We start from the raw sequence: 17,261 nt of genomic DNA on the forward strand, positions 1-17,261 counted from the left end.
CATTCTCATTCAACTTTTTAATTTGTAAAATTTATTCCTTATTATTTTAATAAACTTGAAAAAAATAAAATATCAATAAGTTATTTTTTCAGCTCATTTTCCATAACATAACGAAACACTGAAAAATATTTTCCAACTTATTTTTTATTATACTACTAAATATAAAAAAATAATTCACTTTCTAAAAGTGTTCCAGCAAACAAACGGCCTTCTTACTCATGGAGGCCTCCTTCAAAGGATGGGATTAATTTAAAGATATGAGGATAAAAAGACAGAAAAATACGTGAGGCAAGAACTGATATTAGATAATCCAAGAGATCATTTCAAGCAATTTGAAATCAGCCCACTAAATTCTGAACCATCATCTGATCAAGAACTCCTTGATTCTTTTCCAATACTACTATTAAGAAATAGAACTCTTAGCAGTTGAATGTAAGTGTTAAAAGGGAATGACATTACTATTTCTGATAATAGAAAATAGGAAACTAAAACCTATCTGGCCAGACAAGATGTTCAAATTATCTGATTATGAAAAGGAAGAACAACGACCGCAACGAGCATGGAGGACAGAACCTTTCGAGGGAAGTGAAATGATACGCAGAAAGCAGAATAATCCAAGACATCATGGTTAAGGCAGTAGAGTAGCTTACGTGAAAGTCACTGATCTAGTAGTTCTAGGTAGGTATTAAGAAAAGAACGCTTTGTCAAAATCTAATCTGTATGGTTCCAGTATTTTATAGTTCTTTGTCATTAGAAACATGCATAGCTTAGTTCGGTTGAACAATGAAGTTCAAATCGTGGAAACTCGGACAACAGATGATGCATGACTCCAAGTATCCAATAGCATTTATGAGTGCAGCAACAGAAATCACAACTTCAGAGGTCAAATTCATAGTTACACCACCTGTGCTGAAGGTTTGTTTCAGAATTACATGAAAAAACAAACCAGTAGAGTGGAAAGGGCACGGAATACGGGAAAGTGCACGCTACAATGTATTGATTTCAGAAACAGTAAGTGCCCTTGCATTCCCGTGAAAATTGATTCTGCGTCAGCATTCACACGGTATTGTATCCTGCACAAATGCCATACAGAAGCCACAAAAGGAGCCAATTACAGCAAAATTCACGGTAGCTCTCAAAGCAAAACATTAATTATAGTTTCAAAGACTACTTGTAGACCAAAAGCATGATTCCCAGTCCCAAAGGGGGCACAAAAAGGATTTAGAAAATTAGTAAAGAATCCAATCAGGTGTCGATTGAAATATATGAATCAGAGCAAGAGCCTTTATAATTAAAAGTTGGGTAGTGATTTAAAATGAGAGAAGAAAATTAAAAGCCATACCAGAAAAATTCCACTTCAAAAACATTTTTCATCATTGTCTTCAACGTCTTCCTCGTCTCCTTCTTCTTCAAGCAGTCTGGCACCACCACCTAAAACTAGGAAGGGTAGAAGCGCATCCTTACTGTTAGGATGGTCCCACTCCACTGATTCCCACCATTCTTTTGGATCTACATAGATTTCTTCAAGAGAAGGGGGAGGAGATGGCCGGCCATTGTCAAGCACGGGAAGGCAGAGTGGCATCCTCTTCAGCTTCGGACAATCTCTTACTATAATAGTTTGGAGAGAGCTGCAAATCAGATTTTCCCTACATATGCTTTTCAGTTCTGGTAACAATATGAAGCTCAAATGTCTTAACTTTGGGAGATTGGATTCAATGGAACGGCAGCTACTGCTGCTTTCTTCACCCATAACCCAGTCTACTCTTGTTTCTATTATCTCCTCCATTTTGTCACACCTCTCGACTGAAATCATTTCCAGGTTTAGGAGGTTCGGCAGCAAGACAAGAGGGAACAGCTTCTTCATACTTGTACACCCATAACAATAAAAGTCTTTGAGATGAGAAAATATGTCATTAGATGGAAATGGTAATGGAGTAGAGCAGAACCAAGAAGATGAAAGCAAACTCTCCATTCTATCACAAAACACAATTTCAATGTACTCCAGCTCAGCTGTATACTGTGGTGATAAAACATCACATAAACTTTTTGCATCAATACTTTTCAAAATCACCAGTTCTTGAATGTCAGTTGGGAACTCTAGGCAACTTCGATTATTGAAGTTACACAACCATACTATTTTACTTCTGCCAGAAAATTCCAAAAAAGCTAAATGGTCATTATTCCATTGTCCTACTAAAAATTTGTATGTGCTTAGTGATAGGGTCTTATTCCAAGATTTGAGATACCCCACGAAGTCGGAAAAAAGTTCAAAATGACATTCCAAAGTTTCCAACTTCCTCAAGCATGCTAATTCCTTTCCCTCAACTATTACTGGAGCGTATTGTCCATTCACCCAATCATCTAATACAAAGACTTGCAGGCTAGAAAGTTTAGGTAATATTCCAGTAGGAAACTCTTTTTGTCTACATCCATTGAGTTTAAGATACCTGAGGTTGGATAGGTATTCCATGTCTTGAGGCACGTTTTCAAGTACAGTATCAATGAGATCCAACCTCTTCAGTGGCCTGAGCTTTTTTAATGATGGAACATGCCTCAACTGCTTGCATCCTTTGAGCAATAATGCACGAAGACTCACCAAATCAGAGCCGGAATCTGGTAACACTTCAATGCTTGTCCTGGACAGATCAAGAATCTTGAGCCTGTTCAAATGCTTAAAAAAAGAATCTGCAATAAATTTCAAAGCGTCATTACAGGGTAACAATAAGGTTGAGAGATGGGGACACCATGGTGAATGGCTAGGAGAAATTTCCTTCAATTTACCACTTGTCCAGGACACTCTTACAAGATCCTCTTTCCACTTGTCCACATCTCGTAATTCTTCGCCAACCATGATTGGACAATTCATTAGCTGTATTTGGTGGGTCATGTCCCTAATTAAGTCATGCATCCTGACACCTCTACAACCATTATAATCATCACAACTTTCCAGTAAACAGACATTTTCAAGTTCATTGAGCATCGTATGGCCCTCGTCAAATTCTGCTTGCCTGCTCTTAATCCCATAGATTATTCCCTCATCAATCAAATAACCTATCAAGTCATCCCTACTGATCCCTTCAGGAAATAATGCACAGTATAAGAAACATTGTTGTAGTGCTAAATCATCTAAGCGATCATAACTGAACCTCAATAACCTGAATCCTTCATCTTCCATGTCCCTAACTTTTGATTCTTTCAGTTTCTCCAATGTATTCCTCCACTCATGTAGGTCATCCACCCCCCTCATGCTTCCTGCCATTGTAATAATTCCCAGTGGCAAACCAGCACACTCCTTGGTAACCAATTTTGCTATTTGCTTAACTTCTGGAGAAAGTTCTACATCATGCTTAAGTTTCTCCATAAACAAAGTCCAAGCTTCATCACAAGTGAGAGGCTCCACTTTGATTTTGTGTATGCAGCCCATCCCTCGACAAACTTTTAATGATCGAGTTGTAATAATCAACTTGCATCCATCCTCTTGAATGGGAATGCCCACCTTTTCCGGATCAAAAGTGTCCCACAGATCATCCAAAATGAGGAAATGCGGTCGTTTCGTCCCTAATGCTTCTGAGAGTTCCTGAGCTCTTTGCATCTCGTTGTCTTCATTTGAAAGATGTAAAGCAAGGCATTTTGCAATACGATTCTGCAATTTATAAATGCTAAAATCTTGTGACACGGTGATCCAGTGAACACGATGGAAAGTGTCTGATTTTCTTCGAAGCTGATAATAGATATGTTTCACCAGTGATGTTTTACCCACACCTCCCATCCCATAAATGCCAATACAAAAGACTTCATCATTCATTAACCAAGACCAGATGGCATTCTTATTCTCTTCAAATGCTTGACCAACTAGCTCTCTAATGGGTAATGCATCTTCTCTAGCATCCCTTTTGTTGAGAATACGGCCCCCAAAAGAGCTAGCAACAATCTCCACTAATGCTTCTTCTGTCTTGTTATCTGTATCATCATCATCCTCCGTTGACAAATTAGCTCTGATTTTAAGTTTTTTGTTGGCACCCTCCGTAGCTAGAAAGGCTGCTTCTTGAACATGTTTAGGCACCCGTCGACAAATGGCAACACCATGGCCTGCAATACCTGACCAGTGCCATTTGATCCTCGAAATGGAAGTACGAATAGCAAAAAGATGCCCACAGAACACACACCTCTTGCTGCAATCATTCATCTCCTCAACATGAGCCCAGAATTCATCATCTGAAACAACCATTTTTCTCCTTTATCCTTCAGTGTCTCTATAAGAAATTTGTCAAAACAACGAATTAGAAAAATAATGAAAGTTGAATTAATTGGGAAAAAAGAAGAAGAAAGAAGAAGCTAAAAAGCTTGAACAAACTCTTCTTGTTTAGAAGTAAAAAATAACAAAATAAACATGGATATGATTATATCCATACATGAAAATAATAGGAATAGGCAAAGGAAAAGGACAATTTATTAGACAAAAAAAAGAAGGAAAGAACTTGATTATTTATAACTGAGAAATCATGGCGACAAATGAAAAGATTATAAGATTATTGGGTTACCTGGCCTGATGAAGATGTTCTCCAAAATGAATATCTTATTTAACTCATGGAAAGAAAGGGAAAGGGTGAATTGAAGAAGGAGGAATTCATTCTTCTTCCAAACCACGCAACTCAATATGTTTTTATTTGATTTTCACCTTCCAATGAGCACCCTCACGCGCCATCAGCCCGCACCAAATTAAAATAAATAATTATATTTTAGAATTAACTCTCTTCTACTCCTTTAAGCATATGGATTTTATTAATTTCCTCTCGAAGATTTTTCATCTACTAATTACGTCCTCCATATTTTATTCATTATTTATCAAATTGCAGTGGCATTATTTTATATTTACGAGATGGCATGCTCGTGCCTTGTTGCAGATTTATAAAATAAATATATTTAATAGTATTATAATTATGAATCAATGTTATATATGTAATAGAAACTAAATGTATGATGAAACCAATATTTTATAACGGAAAAAAAAATTATGCTGGTAATAAAAACTTAGAGACTAAATAAAATGATTTGTAGCAATTCACAGTGTTTTGTAAGGAAAAATATTGTGCTTTAACCACATGATTTAGCTTTTATATTAATAAAAAGCAAAAAAATTGCAAAGCTAAATTATCTACCAACTTAATATTAAAAAAATCAACAAAGATAATTTTGGAAGGAAAAAAACCCATGAGAAAAAACATTGTAGTAATTGACAATGTTTTGTGAGAAAAACTATAGTGTTTTTTCCAATACAATCGATAAAGATAATTTTAGAAAAAAATCATAAAAAAAAATCATTTAGATAAATATTATAGCAATCTACAATGTTTTGTAAGGAAAACAACAATGCTTTCCTCATATGATTTAGTTTTATTGTAATTATAATTTTTAACCAACTCAATATTTTAAAAAAAATCGATTAGGATAATTTTTGGAAAAAAATCATATGGGAAAACATTACAGCAATTCACAGTGTTTTAAAGGAAAAAATTACAAAACTAAATTCTCAATCAGCTCAATATTAAAAAAATCAACAGAGATAATTTTGAATAAAATAAAATAAAAACAAAAAAAAAACAAGGATAAAAAAGCAATGCTAGAAACACTGTAGCAATTCACAGTGTTTTGTAATGAAAGCTACAGTGCTTCCTCATATGATTTAGTCTTATTTGTAATGACTTGTAATTGTAATTCTCGACCAGCTCAATATTAAAAAAAAAATTAAAATAGACAATTTTGAAAAAATCATAAGAAAAAAAAAACTATCTAAAGAGACAATGTAGTAATCCACAATGTTTTGTGAGTAAAGTTACAGTGTTTTTCCCACATGATTAAGTTTTATTACAAAGTTAAATTATAATCAGCTCAATATTAAAAAAAAATCAACAAAGATAATTTTGAAAAAAAAATATTACAAAAAAAACACAAAACAAACTCGGAAAAAAAAAACCATGTGAGGAAAAACTATATTAATCTATAGTGTTTTGTGATGAAAGTTACAGTGTTTTCCCCACATGATTTAGCATTACTTGTAATTGTAATTCTTAACTAACTTAATATTAAAAAAATAAAATTGACAAAAAAAAAATTTAGAAAAAAAAATATGTGGGAAAAAACATTGTAACAATCCACAGTAATTTGCGAGGAAAGTTATAGTGCTTCCCTCACATATTGTAACAGTAATTTTTAACTAGCTCAATATTAAAAAATAAAATTAAAAAAGATAATTTTGGAGAATATCATAAGAAAACAAAAACAAAACAAAACAAAAAAAACCATATGGAGAAACACTGTAACAATCAATAATGTTTTAAAGAAAAAAATTACAAAACTAAATTTTCAATCAGCTTAATATAAAAAAAATCAACAAATATAATTTTGGAAAATAAAAAAATAAAATAGAAAAACTATATGGAAAAACACCGTAACAATCCACGGTATTTTAAAAAGAAAAAAATTACAAAGAAAAATTTGTAACCAGCTCAATATTAAAAAAATAAAATTAACAAAGATAATTTTCGGAAAAAAGGGGGGGAAGGCGCAAAAATGACAAAAAAAAAATGCATTGTGGATTGTTGTTATAATCCACAGTGCATTGGGTGTGGGTGAACAGTGAATTCCCCACACCCTTTAGCTTATTACTTCATATTAATGATATTTAAAAAAAAAAAATTGCTCTTTTCATCCTTGTAACAAACAAGTCCAGGAAAAAAAAAACAAAAAAAACAAATTCACAGATCACCTTCCTTCCTCTCTCTCAGCAAATAGTGTGTTAGAGAGAGTGGTGGCTTTTGTAATTACAGTGGTAAAAAACTAAAATAGTTTTTATTATTATTATTATTATTTTCTTTTGGTTTCGTATAATAAAATATATGTTTAGTTAAAACTATGATTAAAATTATTATTGTCTAAAAAACAATTTATATGTGTTTTGATTAAGTTGTTTTTTGTAAGTGCTTGTATTTATAAAATTATCAAGGACATATATGAATTTTCAAGTTGTGATTAGCATTTGTGAGCATTTTTTTTTTTTTTTGTAATACATAAAAAAATAAAAATGTTATATTATTGTTGTTCTTCAATCATCTCATTAAACTATTTGTTATTTCATCACAAACATAATTCATTCAAGAAGGCCTCTAGTTACCTTCGCTTTGAGAATATGGAACAACATTAGCTAAAAAATCATTATGAATAAAATTAGGATTGCGATCATATTATGTAAATACAACATCTTCTTATGACTTCCTCCTAATATAGTTATGTAGTGTCATTGATGCCACTACAATATACACTTTTGATTTGTACAGATATGACAGCATGTTTTATAAAAATTTTCATCTTTGTTTTCACACTTTAAATGCACGTTCAATGACATTGCAAAGTGACGAATATGCACAATTGAATCGCTCTTTTCGGCTTGTTGATTGCACTCAACGCCAAAATTTTTGAAAATGATATCTCTCACATTTATATGGACCAAAGATATTCATACTTATTTTGGTACCCAACATCAACCAAATAATATTTCCCTACAATAACAAGTAAGAAAATTATAGCAAATTTAATAAACATATTTTAAATTTAAATAACAATTAATTATTGTCATATATTTACCTTCAAGAGGTTTTGAAAATTTTATAGTTTGATTGTCAATAGCCTCAAGAAAAAAAAAAAAAAAGTATCATGATCACTACCTTCTCATCCTGCCCAAATAAATATGAATTGCATATTAAAACTACATGCAATCATTACGTTATATGTTGGCACATCTTTTCTATCAATAAATGATATTTGATTTTCTTAAGAAAAAGAAGCACGGACATGTTTGTCGTCTATCGCACCTGTCGCACGTCGGAAAATCCCGCGCGCGGCATCGGCTGGCGATTTTTTTATTGTTTGTGTTTTGCTTGGTTCGTTGGAGTCGCCACCTAGTATCATGGTCACTAGGAACCTATGGTCTGCGAGAGTCTGAGTAAGGGACTGGTTGTGCAAGGGGAAGACGCATCACCCCCAGTGCACCCTACCTAAGTTAAGCTGCAATGTTGTTTGATTGTTTTTTTAGGTCGAATTTCTATTTGTTGGTCTCTCTAAGGTTCAAGGCAGATCTCCCCTCGTGAGGAAGTCTCTACCTTATTCAGTTAAATCCTAACCATTCTAAAGTCTTAATTTTTAAATTGCTTTTATTTACACCTTGTATCTTTAATAACCGAGGATGTACATTATCGCGTAATTTTACACCCCACAAATATTAAAGTCTACATTCGAATCCTAGAAAAAAAGAATTGGAAAAAAGTTTTTGATATTTTGGCCAAACCCTAATGGATAGTCATAAACTAGTTATGATATCCATTTTTTTTATTTTAAAAAACGTGAGAAAGATGCATTTTTTTGTGAAATCATGCTTGGAAAATTCTTTAGGACTTGGCTGTATGCAATAAAATATTTTTCTTCTTCTTTTTTTATATATTTTTTCTTTCGGAGAAAACCGGGTATTTTAATACCGGACTTGTATCTTACAATGTAAGTATACAACTCAATATTAAACAAAACTTGGTAGAAAAATATTTGAGAAAATTACAATTTTTTTAAAAAAATGATTTTTTGATTTTTTTGTTTTTTTTTGTTTTTTTTTTTAAAGTATATAATATAATATTATATATTAATTGCAGAACGTGAACAGTAGGTTCACGTTCTGCATGCAACTTCACCGTTGCAGGGGCGGAGCAAAAGCAGGAGGCAACCTTGCGGAGGAGAAGAAGCTGTTGTCACTGGCCTGGCGTGAGGTTGGAGGTGGTCTAGGTAGTCTTTCTGAAGCTGGTTGCGGCGTTGATGAGAGCATGGTGCTGCTGCTGCCGGTACTGGAGAAGGAAGAAAACGAAAATAGTGGTGCTGATTGGTTGCTGCTGCCGTGGAGGAAAAAGGAGGAGCTTTCGGTGGAGAGGGTGGAAGACGAGCTGGTGGCAGCGTTGGTGGGGAGCTTGGCCACCGAAGTTACTACTGTGCAGGAAGATGAAGTTTGCAGAGGAGAGAGACACGCTGGATGGAGAAGAAAGAGAGGTTCACGGTGGCTTCTTGGTGGCCGGTTGGAGTCCTATGGTGGAGCTGGTGTTCGTGGTGATGTATAGGCTGGGTTTGTTAATTATCTCGCCGGAGTAAGCAGTTGTGAAAGGGATGGAGTGAGTTGCAGAAGGCTGACGGGGAAATAAGAAAAATGGAAACAGGGGGAGGCTTTTTTTTGCGATATTTGGACCCCATTTTCTCCCCCCTCAGAGCACGAAATTGGCTCATATTTATACGCATGGAAAGAGGGTAATCTTGTCTTCAACGGGGAAAAATTCTCAGCCCTTGATTCGACTCGAGGAATCCAAGCCGTTGGTTCAAAGTGTGCACCTCGAACTGCAAAATTTGGCAATCCAAGGCTGCAGACTGCCCGAGGGTGCCACTTTGGGCTAATAAACGGAGCCGTTTCCAAGATTTTCGACCCGACCGGACCACTCCACGGGATAAAGGGATTTCAGGGGAACATGTCGGTGCATGCCTTGTCGGATTTGGGGAACAAACGAGGTAGAAAATGCGCCTAGAAGTCTGCCACTCGGGCAGCTTCACGGAGAAGATGATGAACAGTACCCGCGTTTTTTTTTTTTTAATTTTTTTATTTTAAACACAAACACGGCGCCGTTTTCCAATTCTTCAATTTGACCCCCGGATTTTATCAATTTGACCCCTATAGTTTGACGCCTTTTGCAGATTGGTCCTTGGCTTTGGATTTTGTCAATTTAACCCCTAATTGGCCCCAAAACTTCAATTTGCTTTCAATTTGGCCCCTGATTTCAATCAATCATCTTGGTAAAAATTAAATTTGGTCTCGTATAATTCCATTCTTCTCAATTAAACCCAAATTAGGCTCCCAAACTTAATTTTTTCACCAATTAAGCTCCAAATAAAATTAATTTGACCCATTTAAAGTATAATTAAGTCCTTGCACTTAATTAAATCCTTCAATTGGACCTAAATTAATTCTTAAACATAATTAAAAATTCAATTTGGCCCATGATTAAATCAAATTAGCCTATTAAAATTTAATTATGTCCTTGGACTTAATTTTTATGCAAATTCGTCCAATAATCATTTAATTTAACCTTGAATTTGCATTGTATTCCTAATTTTTTGGGCATAATGGGGGACAATTATGCCTTGAATTTCCTCCAAAAATTGCAATTTGATTTCCCGACTTACCTTCTCCGCGTTGCCAGCCTTTATTTTATTTTTTTGAATTTTTATTTTGAAAAACATATTGATTTTTGGGGAATAACCCAGAATTGGGTTATGACAGCACCAATGCAATTCTACAAAACAAAACAATAACCAACATTTCATAAATAATGGCTAGTGGAATCTGATTTTTGTGACATTAATTATTATAAACATGATATGTCTAACCTTAAAATGAGGCAAAAATCTCGGATTCATCGTAATTTCTCTTTAAGTGTTTAAAAAATCAGATTCCTCTCGTTTAATTATATCTATCACAAGCAAACTAATTGTCTTCAACACTTCATTAAAATATCGACTCACAATTTCACCAGAATGTTGAAAAATTTCTTAGACTTGCTTATTTTTTGCACCTAATGCAATGGTGTACAAAAATATTGACACCTTCTTAATAAAACTTATCCTTTTTTAACCCATATTGTGTTTTCAAGTCATAACAAAGGTTTTGTAATGTAGTTGCATCCACCTAAATATGTTAACACGTTGTTTCTAGTGTCCTCATATAACTTCATTCAACTATATGATCCCTGTATTATATGAAATCATACAAAGTTTTTTATGCACATAAGTAGCATAATATATGTGTAAAGCATCAGTGGTGCTTAACAATTGTTTTTTACGATCAAACTCTTGTAGCCAAAACAATTCATCCTTGTCATTAGTATAATTTTCATTTTCGTTTCCATCACTATCATCATCATCATTAGTTTCACTGGAATCATCCCCATCATTGCCACCAACATTAACTCCTCTATTACCACCACCATTACTATCATTGGCAACTCCACCACTACAACTGGTACCACTATAATTAATATGATCAATTACACAATTCATCACATTGTAATAATTGTCATCATATTTAACACCAAACATAGTATGAACTCATTTATTTGTCATATCTATCTACACAAATTCAATTACAAACATTTGTGTTCATAACAATTCATATCATAAATAAAATAAAATAAAATAAAAATCCATCACTTTTTATATATCAATTGACAACATTATTTATCAGTTTGAAAGATATGGAGAAAAATAATATCATGTTATAGATTAATAACATCAGTTTTATTCATAACATATATGGAAAAAAAAAATTGAACTTCATGTTTTTTTTTTGCAAGTTTGGAAATGGTAAGCAAAGGATGACAAGGAAAAATACACATTAGATTATATGTATGATTTTTCATGTGAAATAAAAAATTCAATCAACTGCCTTTGACTTAAATATTTGGATTGACTAGAAACTTCATTCGATGTTGCATATCACTGAAATGTATGTAAGCAAAAAACCATCATAAAAAATAGTTTGAGGACAAACTTTAGTAAAGAATTGCATATAATCCATGCAAGATTGATAAAAAAGATATGGTTGGGCTTGTATTGAAAGATCATTGAACTTCATTGGCATTGAATTTAAAAATAAATAAGCCTTTTTTTTGCACTAAAAGTTATGGAAAAAATTGGAGGACATAAGAGTAACTTACAACTACAATTAATTTTGTAGGAGCTCCCAAATCTGAAAGTTTTCTTGTTGTAGTGTATTGAAACATTCATGAAGGTCATTTCTTATATTGAAGTTACAACATGCATTATATAGGAATATGCAAGTATTGTAGGATTAAAAAAATGACAAAAATGCTTTCATAAGTTTTAGTAAATTATTATAACCAAACAAATAACATATAAATTATAGTCTATATCAATGTACTAGGAAATGTTTTTACAAATTGACAAAATACTCTTACCATATGTCAACTCTAATTACGAATATGCCTGATATATATTTTTTACAAACTTTTTATGCATTATATCCACTACTCAATTGTCATTATTCCTATTTCATATTAGTACGAGTAATTTCTTTAAATGCTTTGATGAGGTCATAAGTAAATAATTATTGAACTTTGGTTTGCTTTTCAGTTGTATGTACTCCAATTTCTTTTCAATCTACAGCCTTATATATAATTACTGTCAAGAACAAATTGTTGGAATAGTTTTATTTCACATGACTTGTATCACAAAATTCAAGCATTAATCATATTGTTTTGTCTAAAGCTAGACATGATAAAAAAAAGAAATATAGAGTTGTTATGCTGAGAACCACGACTTTATTAATTATTGATGTTATAAAAAAAATTGTCAATTCAATTTACTTGTTGTAATTTCATGTTTTGGTTTTCAATTCTTTCTTCTAGTGTCTCATTATTTTTTTTATCCTATTATGATTTTGAACAACTTAAAAATACATAAAATTTCTAATTTTATTGGTGATGTGATTTCACCTTAATGTTTCATAAAGGATGATACTGGGAATTCAATATATAATTAGATCCATATTGTTATTGCTATCAATAACATTACAATAATAGAACTAGCTGGGATTTGAAATTTTTCTCCATGGATAAGAACATTCATAATAATTCATCATCAGCATAACAGCAGACAACACCACAAGTTTACCAATATGGTTGTACATTTAAAACATATTAGATTAGCAATCCGCAAATATAATTAAGAAAGGTAGTTCTCTACTGAAATTAGCATTACTCTTCATACAATACATCATCCTTAGGAGTCATTGCCCTATTATTGCAAACATGCACATCATTTGGCACCACAACAAAACTCTCGTAACATCCAGTTGTTAATGCAATTGACAATAAAATATTTGAATTAACCACGACATAATTGTTCAAGACATAACAAAAACTGAAAGCAAAATTAAAGCAATACTAAACTTGATTTAGTGCTTTTGACTTCTCTGGTATATTTTTTTAAGCCATTAATACTTCCTATCAATATCTCCAATTGATGCCTACATCTCTCTTTTATTCCTCATAGACAAGTACTTAGTAGCAAAACAGTATAAGTCATCACCAAAAGTAATTTCAAGTATGGAATGGGCCTCTATCATAACCTCACTAATATTATACCCTATCTTATCCCTAATATCATTCCTGGTTGAAACACAATCAAGTAGTTGATCCCAACATGAAAGTAATTAAACTCCAAATTCATAAGGTTTTTTGCTTTTCTTTCTACTTTGCCCATCGTATTGTTCTCTTGCTTTTCTCTTTCAATTGCTATTTGTGGTACTGTTATTTCCCATATAACTCCAGCAACTAAATTATAGATATTGTCTACATAATTGGGAATGACATCTTTCTCTGAATCACCACTTCCTTTCTCTAGTTTTTCATTTTCAATAACATTAACATCCTAAGTGATTTGATTCACAACATCATCATCAAATAAAGTTCTAGAAGGTAGAGTCCAATTAAGTGTAATGTCTAGTTGTCACAACATTGCTGAACATTCTATCAAACTTAATGCAAAGTGAAGGGTCAATCATAACATGTCTAAACTTTTTAAACCCTCTGATTTTCTATATAAAAGAAATATAATACATTAAATGCATAAACATATAAAACATGCTAAATATTTGAAGACACAGGATAAGACAAAAAAGGTATCAATAACTAACCTGAGTTTTTTCTCTCACCACTCATTACTAGCACTAATAGTTCCAAGTTCACTATTTCATCCTACTTCTATTTCATAAATCATTTTTTTTCAAATCCTCCAGTTCTTTTTTGCACCATCCCATTTGTTTTTAAATTGAGTCTTACTAAAAATATGACCATTTTTCTCTTTGAAGACAACCATTTCCATTCGACCTTATCGAAATGAGTGTTTGGCCTCATTCCTCTATTAATAGCGACAATACAAACATTATAGAGTATATATAACATCTCTTTAATCCAAAATGCTTTATCCAAGCTTTCAGCATTTTTCATTGATTATTTTTTTCTAGCCTAATTCATCAACCACAAAGGGACACAAAAGCATTTAAACTTTGCAATGATTATTAAAGATGTTATATACACAAGAATTCTTACAAAATTGATATTAAGAAATGTGATAATGTTGTCATCGATGAAGTTAATTTAAATAAATATCCCTATTGTGTTTATTTATGCAATAGATATATATATTAATGACAATGATTAATATGGTAGATAAATTAACCTGAAGTTATAATCCTCAAAACTCCATAGCTAAAAAGAAATAACGATAGAACCATAATAAACATAATAATAATAGTTGAGCTTTCCCAGCTAACATTTCCCTTTTAAGTTCCGACTATTAAGCTACAGTCCACGTGTGTGTGTGTTAATCTCTATGAAGAGTATGAAACAATTGTTATAATGACTAGTAGATAATATTTATTGTGGTTCAGCAATGTTAACGCTCTTGGTTGTTGAGAATTAATTAACCAAAGCAATATTGATGAAGTAGACGTTGCAAAGCAATTTAAGCTGAATTTAAGAATTGATTTTAAACAGAAAGATCGATGAAAAAATAAAATGAATTTATTATTTTTTTATTTTCAAGACAGTTTGAAAATCATCTTTGTGATTTCACAAATATCACCCATATAATGCACTGTGAATAAAGTCTATAAACATGAGATGTAATTATAATGCAAAAGCCCAAAAGCAAATATGGAACAAATACCAGTTTGTAATTACTTTGTAAGGGCTTTGAAACATGCAGATAAATCTTCACAGTGATTGTACAACCATGTTACAAAGCAAGCAGGGTTAGAACAAAAGAACTTCAGATGATATGCATTATAGTTCTAATTTAACAAGTTCATGACCACGAAATAGACATTATTTGGGTACTAGTCTTTAACAATCCAAATGCAGAACAGGGAAATGAAAGAAACATAGAAGATATGAAACGTATAATCTATTACTCATACCCAAACAAATAAAGCATGGAAACCATGTTAATGGCGAAGTATTAAAAAACCCAGTAAAAAAAACAGACAAGAAATGAACGAATCAAAATAGAATTATCAGATTTGTAGCAAAACTCAAGGTGGGTGTAAGACGGTGATCGCAACCAGATTGAGCGAGCTTTTGCTATCAATAATAGATGGGTTTATAGAGTTGCAAAGAAGAAAAACAAATCAGATATAATTTGATATTATTTGATTTATAAAATAAAACTGATGTTTAACTTGTGGACACCACTCTCCTACAAGCACACAAAACCACAGCCCACTCCTTTCTCATTTCAAATCACAGCACCACTCTTTTCAAGGCAAATTCAGCGACCCAACGCCTTAGAAAACCGACCCGTGTGTCAAATATGTGAAAGAACAGTTCATCCAGCTCTTGACTATTACCACCAATTTGATTTCCCATACCAAGGCAAACATCCTCCAGCTGAGCTTCCAACAATGGTGGTTGGAACTAACTCTTTTTACAAACATCAGGTTTGGTGTGCCGACAGGGGAGCAAATGCTCACATCACATCATAAGGATGGAATGTCACATCAATACTTGTTTTGAAGACTTCAGCTCGCACAAAATCTGTCTTTATCCAGTTCAGTCAATAGGTTAGAGATTTTTTATGCTTGTCCATCAAGGAAAGCCAAACAATTACCTTTTTATTAGTCAATCTGTCAGTCTACGGTACCTCTGTCATCAGTTCTTTCAGATCTTTGGACTTCACCTGTACCCTTTAGATTCTGCTACTCAAAACTCAAATGATGAAATGTCTGTCGGTTCCTTCTCCTCCATTACAGAATACAGATAGAACACTCTTCACAAAACTCATAGATTGATCACGTTTTACCCTCATTCGAATTACCAACTCAGACAAATCTCGACGGTCAACGGAACATGAGACAGCCCCTTACCACAACCATCATCACTAGGTCCCGGACAGGTCATAATATGCCCAAAGAGTTTCCTAACTACGAGGTTTATCATTCTTCCACTAAACATCCTTCGTGTGTCTTCTCTAGTGTTTTAAATGAAACAGGAACCTCCTTGCTTTACACAAGCAATGTCTCGTCCAGAGTGGCGTGGAAATTAATATCGCAGTGTTTTAAATGATTTATCATTGTAAAGTTTCTGTATAAATCAATATCAATAATATACTGTCGTGCATTGAAGTCAAACACTACTTTCAATCTTCCCTCTTTTAGTTTTACATTTTCAACCTCTTTGTTTAGTTCCCTTGAAGAAGTTGAAACTGTTTTTGCGCATGGCATGATCTTAAGCTTTCTATTTTTACCATTAATAACAAGAAAGGGTGTTTCTTGAACATCTTTAGGCACCTTTTCGCAAATCCTAACGCCACGCCCTTTGATCCTTGAAATTGAAGTACCAGCGGAAAATATATAGCCACAAAACGCACACTTGAAAGGACAATCATCCAACTTCTCCGCGTAATCCCAAAATCGATCGTTAGTCTTGACCATTTCCTCCTTTTTGCCTATAATCATATGGAAAAACTCAGAACCATTAACTGAGAATGGAGCTTATTCTGGTTCAAAAGACAGCAACAATTTGATAACTTTAACTAATTTCTGTTCAATAATTGTCCATCGATCAGGTGTCACAGAACCTACCATGCAAGATAACAGGTTGTTTCCAGAAAGAATTTCACCAACAGAAGTGCATATTCTACCATCTATAATTTATTCGAAAAGTACAAAAACTACACAGCAAGCATCATTGCATATTATAATGATCAGTTCTTGAATTCCTTTGGGATGTACTGGGAGATCTCTTTTTTTATTATTATTACAATGACATATCCCGTTGAGCTACAGCTTAGAAGATCTACTCTTTTACTGATATTTCAGTTATGCAGCCGAACTTCCTAACTCTGCATTTAGTAACCTGGAAAGAAAAGGATCCGTGATTCTTCCTTTCCAGCTATAGTCATCGACACCAGTAATCATTGTATTGTAAGTTTTATTTTTATATACACACTACAAATATGTTGATGTATTGCAGATATTGTTTATTAAACACAAGTACATTGAAAAATTCTAAAACCCAGCCTGAACCCAAAAGAGCAGTAGAAAGGAGGGCAGAACCAAGCAATAGCAAGAACATGTGCAAGTAAAATTGAGCAAGAATGAGAAA

General features: G+C 33.0%; 1 protein-coding gene across 1 annotated transcript; it reads right to left on the reverse strand.

The window, feature by feature from the left end:
- Window positions 1–503: 503 nt before the first annotated feature.
- On the reverse strand, window positions 504–4,677 carry LOC118058591 (probable disease resistance protein At4g27220). The gene is made up of 3 exons (XM_035071305.2): window positions 4,542–4,677; window positions 1,343–4,253; window positions 504–1,073 (listed from the first exon to the last, which is right to left on the reverse strand). The coding sequence occupies exon 2, from the start codon at window positions 4,226–4,228 to the stop codon at window positions 1,358–1,360; it is 2,871 nt and encodes a 956-aa protein (XP_034927196.1). The 5' UTR covers window positions 4,229–4,253; window positions 4,542–4,677; the 3' UTR covers window positions 504–1,073; window positions 1,343–1,357.
- Between the last annotated feature and the right edge of the window lie 12,584 nt (window positions 4,678–17,261).

The sequence above is a fragment of the Populus alba genome, chromosome 1 (assembly GCF_005239225.2).
Source record: "Populus alba chromosome 1, ASM523922v2, whole genome shotgun sequence".
In the NCBI taxonomy this organism is placed as follows: Eukaryota; Viridiplantae; Streptophyta; class Magnoliopsida; order Malpighiales; family Salicaceae; genus Populus; species Populus alba.

What these genes read in the sequence shown, in the direction of transcription:
- LOC118058591 (XM_035071305.2), bottom strand. Translation starts at nt 4,228, where the DNA reads ATGGTTGTTTCAGATGATGAATTCTGGGCTCATGTTGAGGAGATGAAT.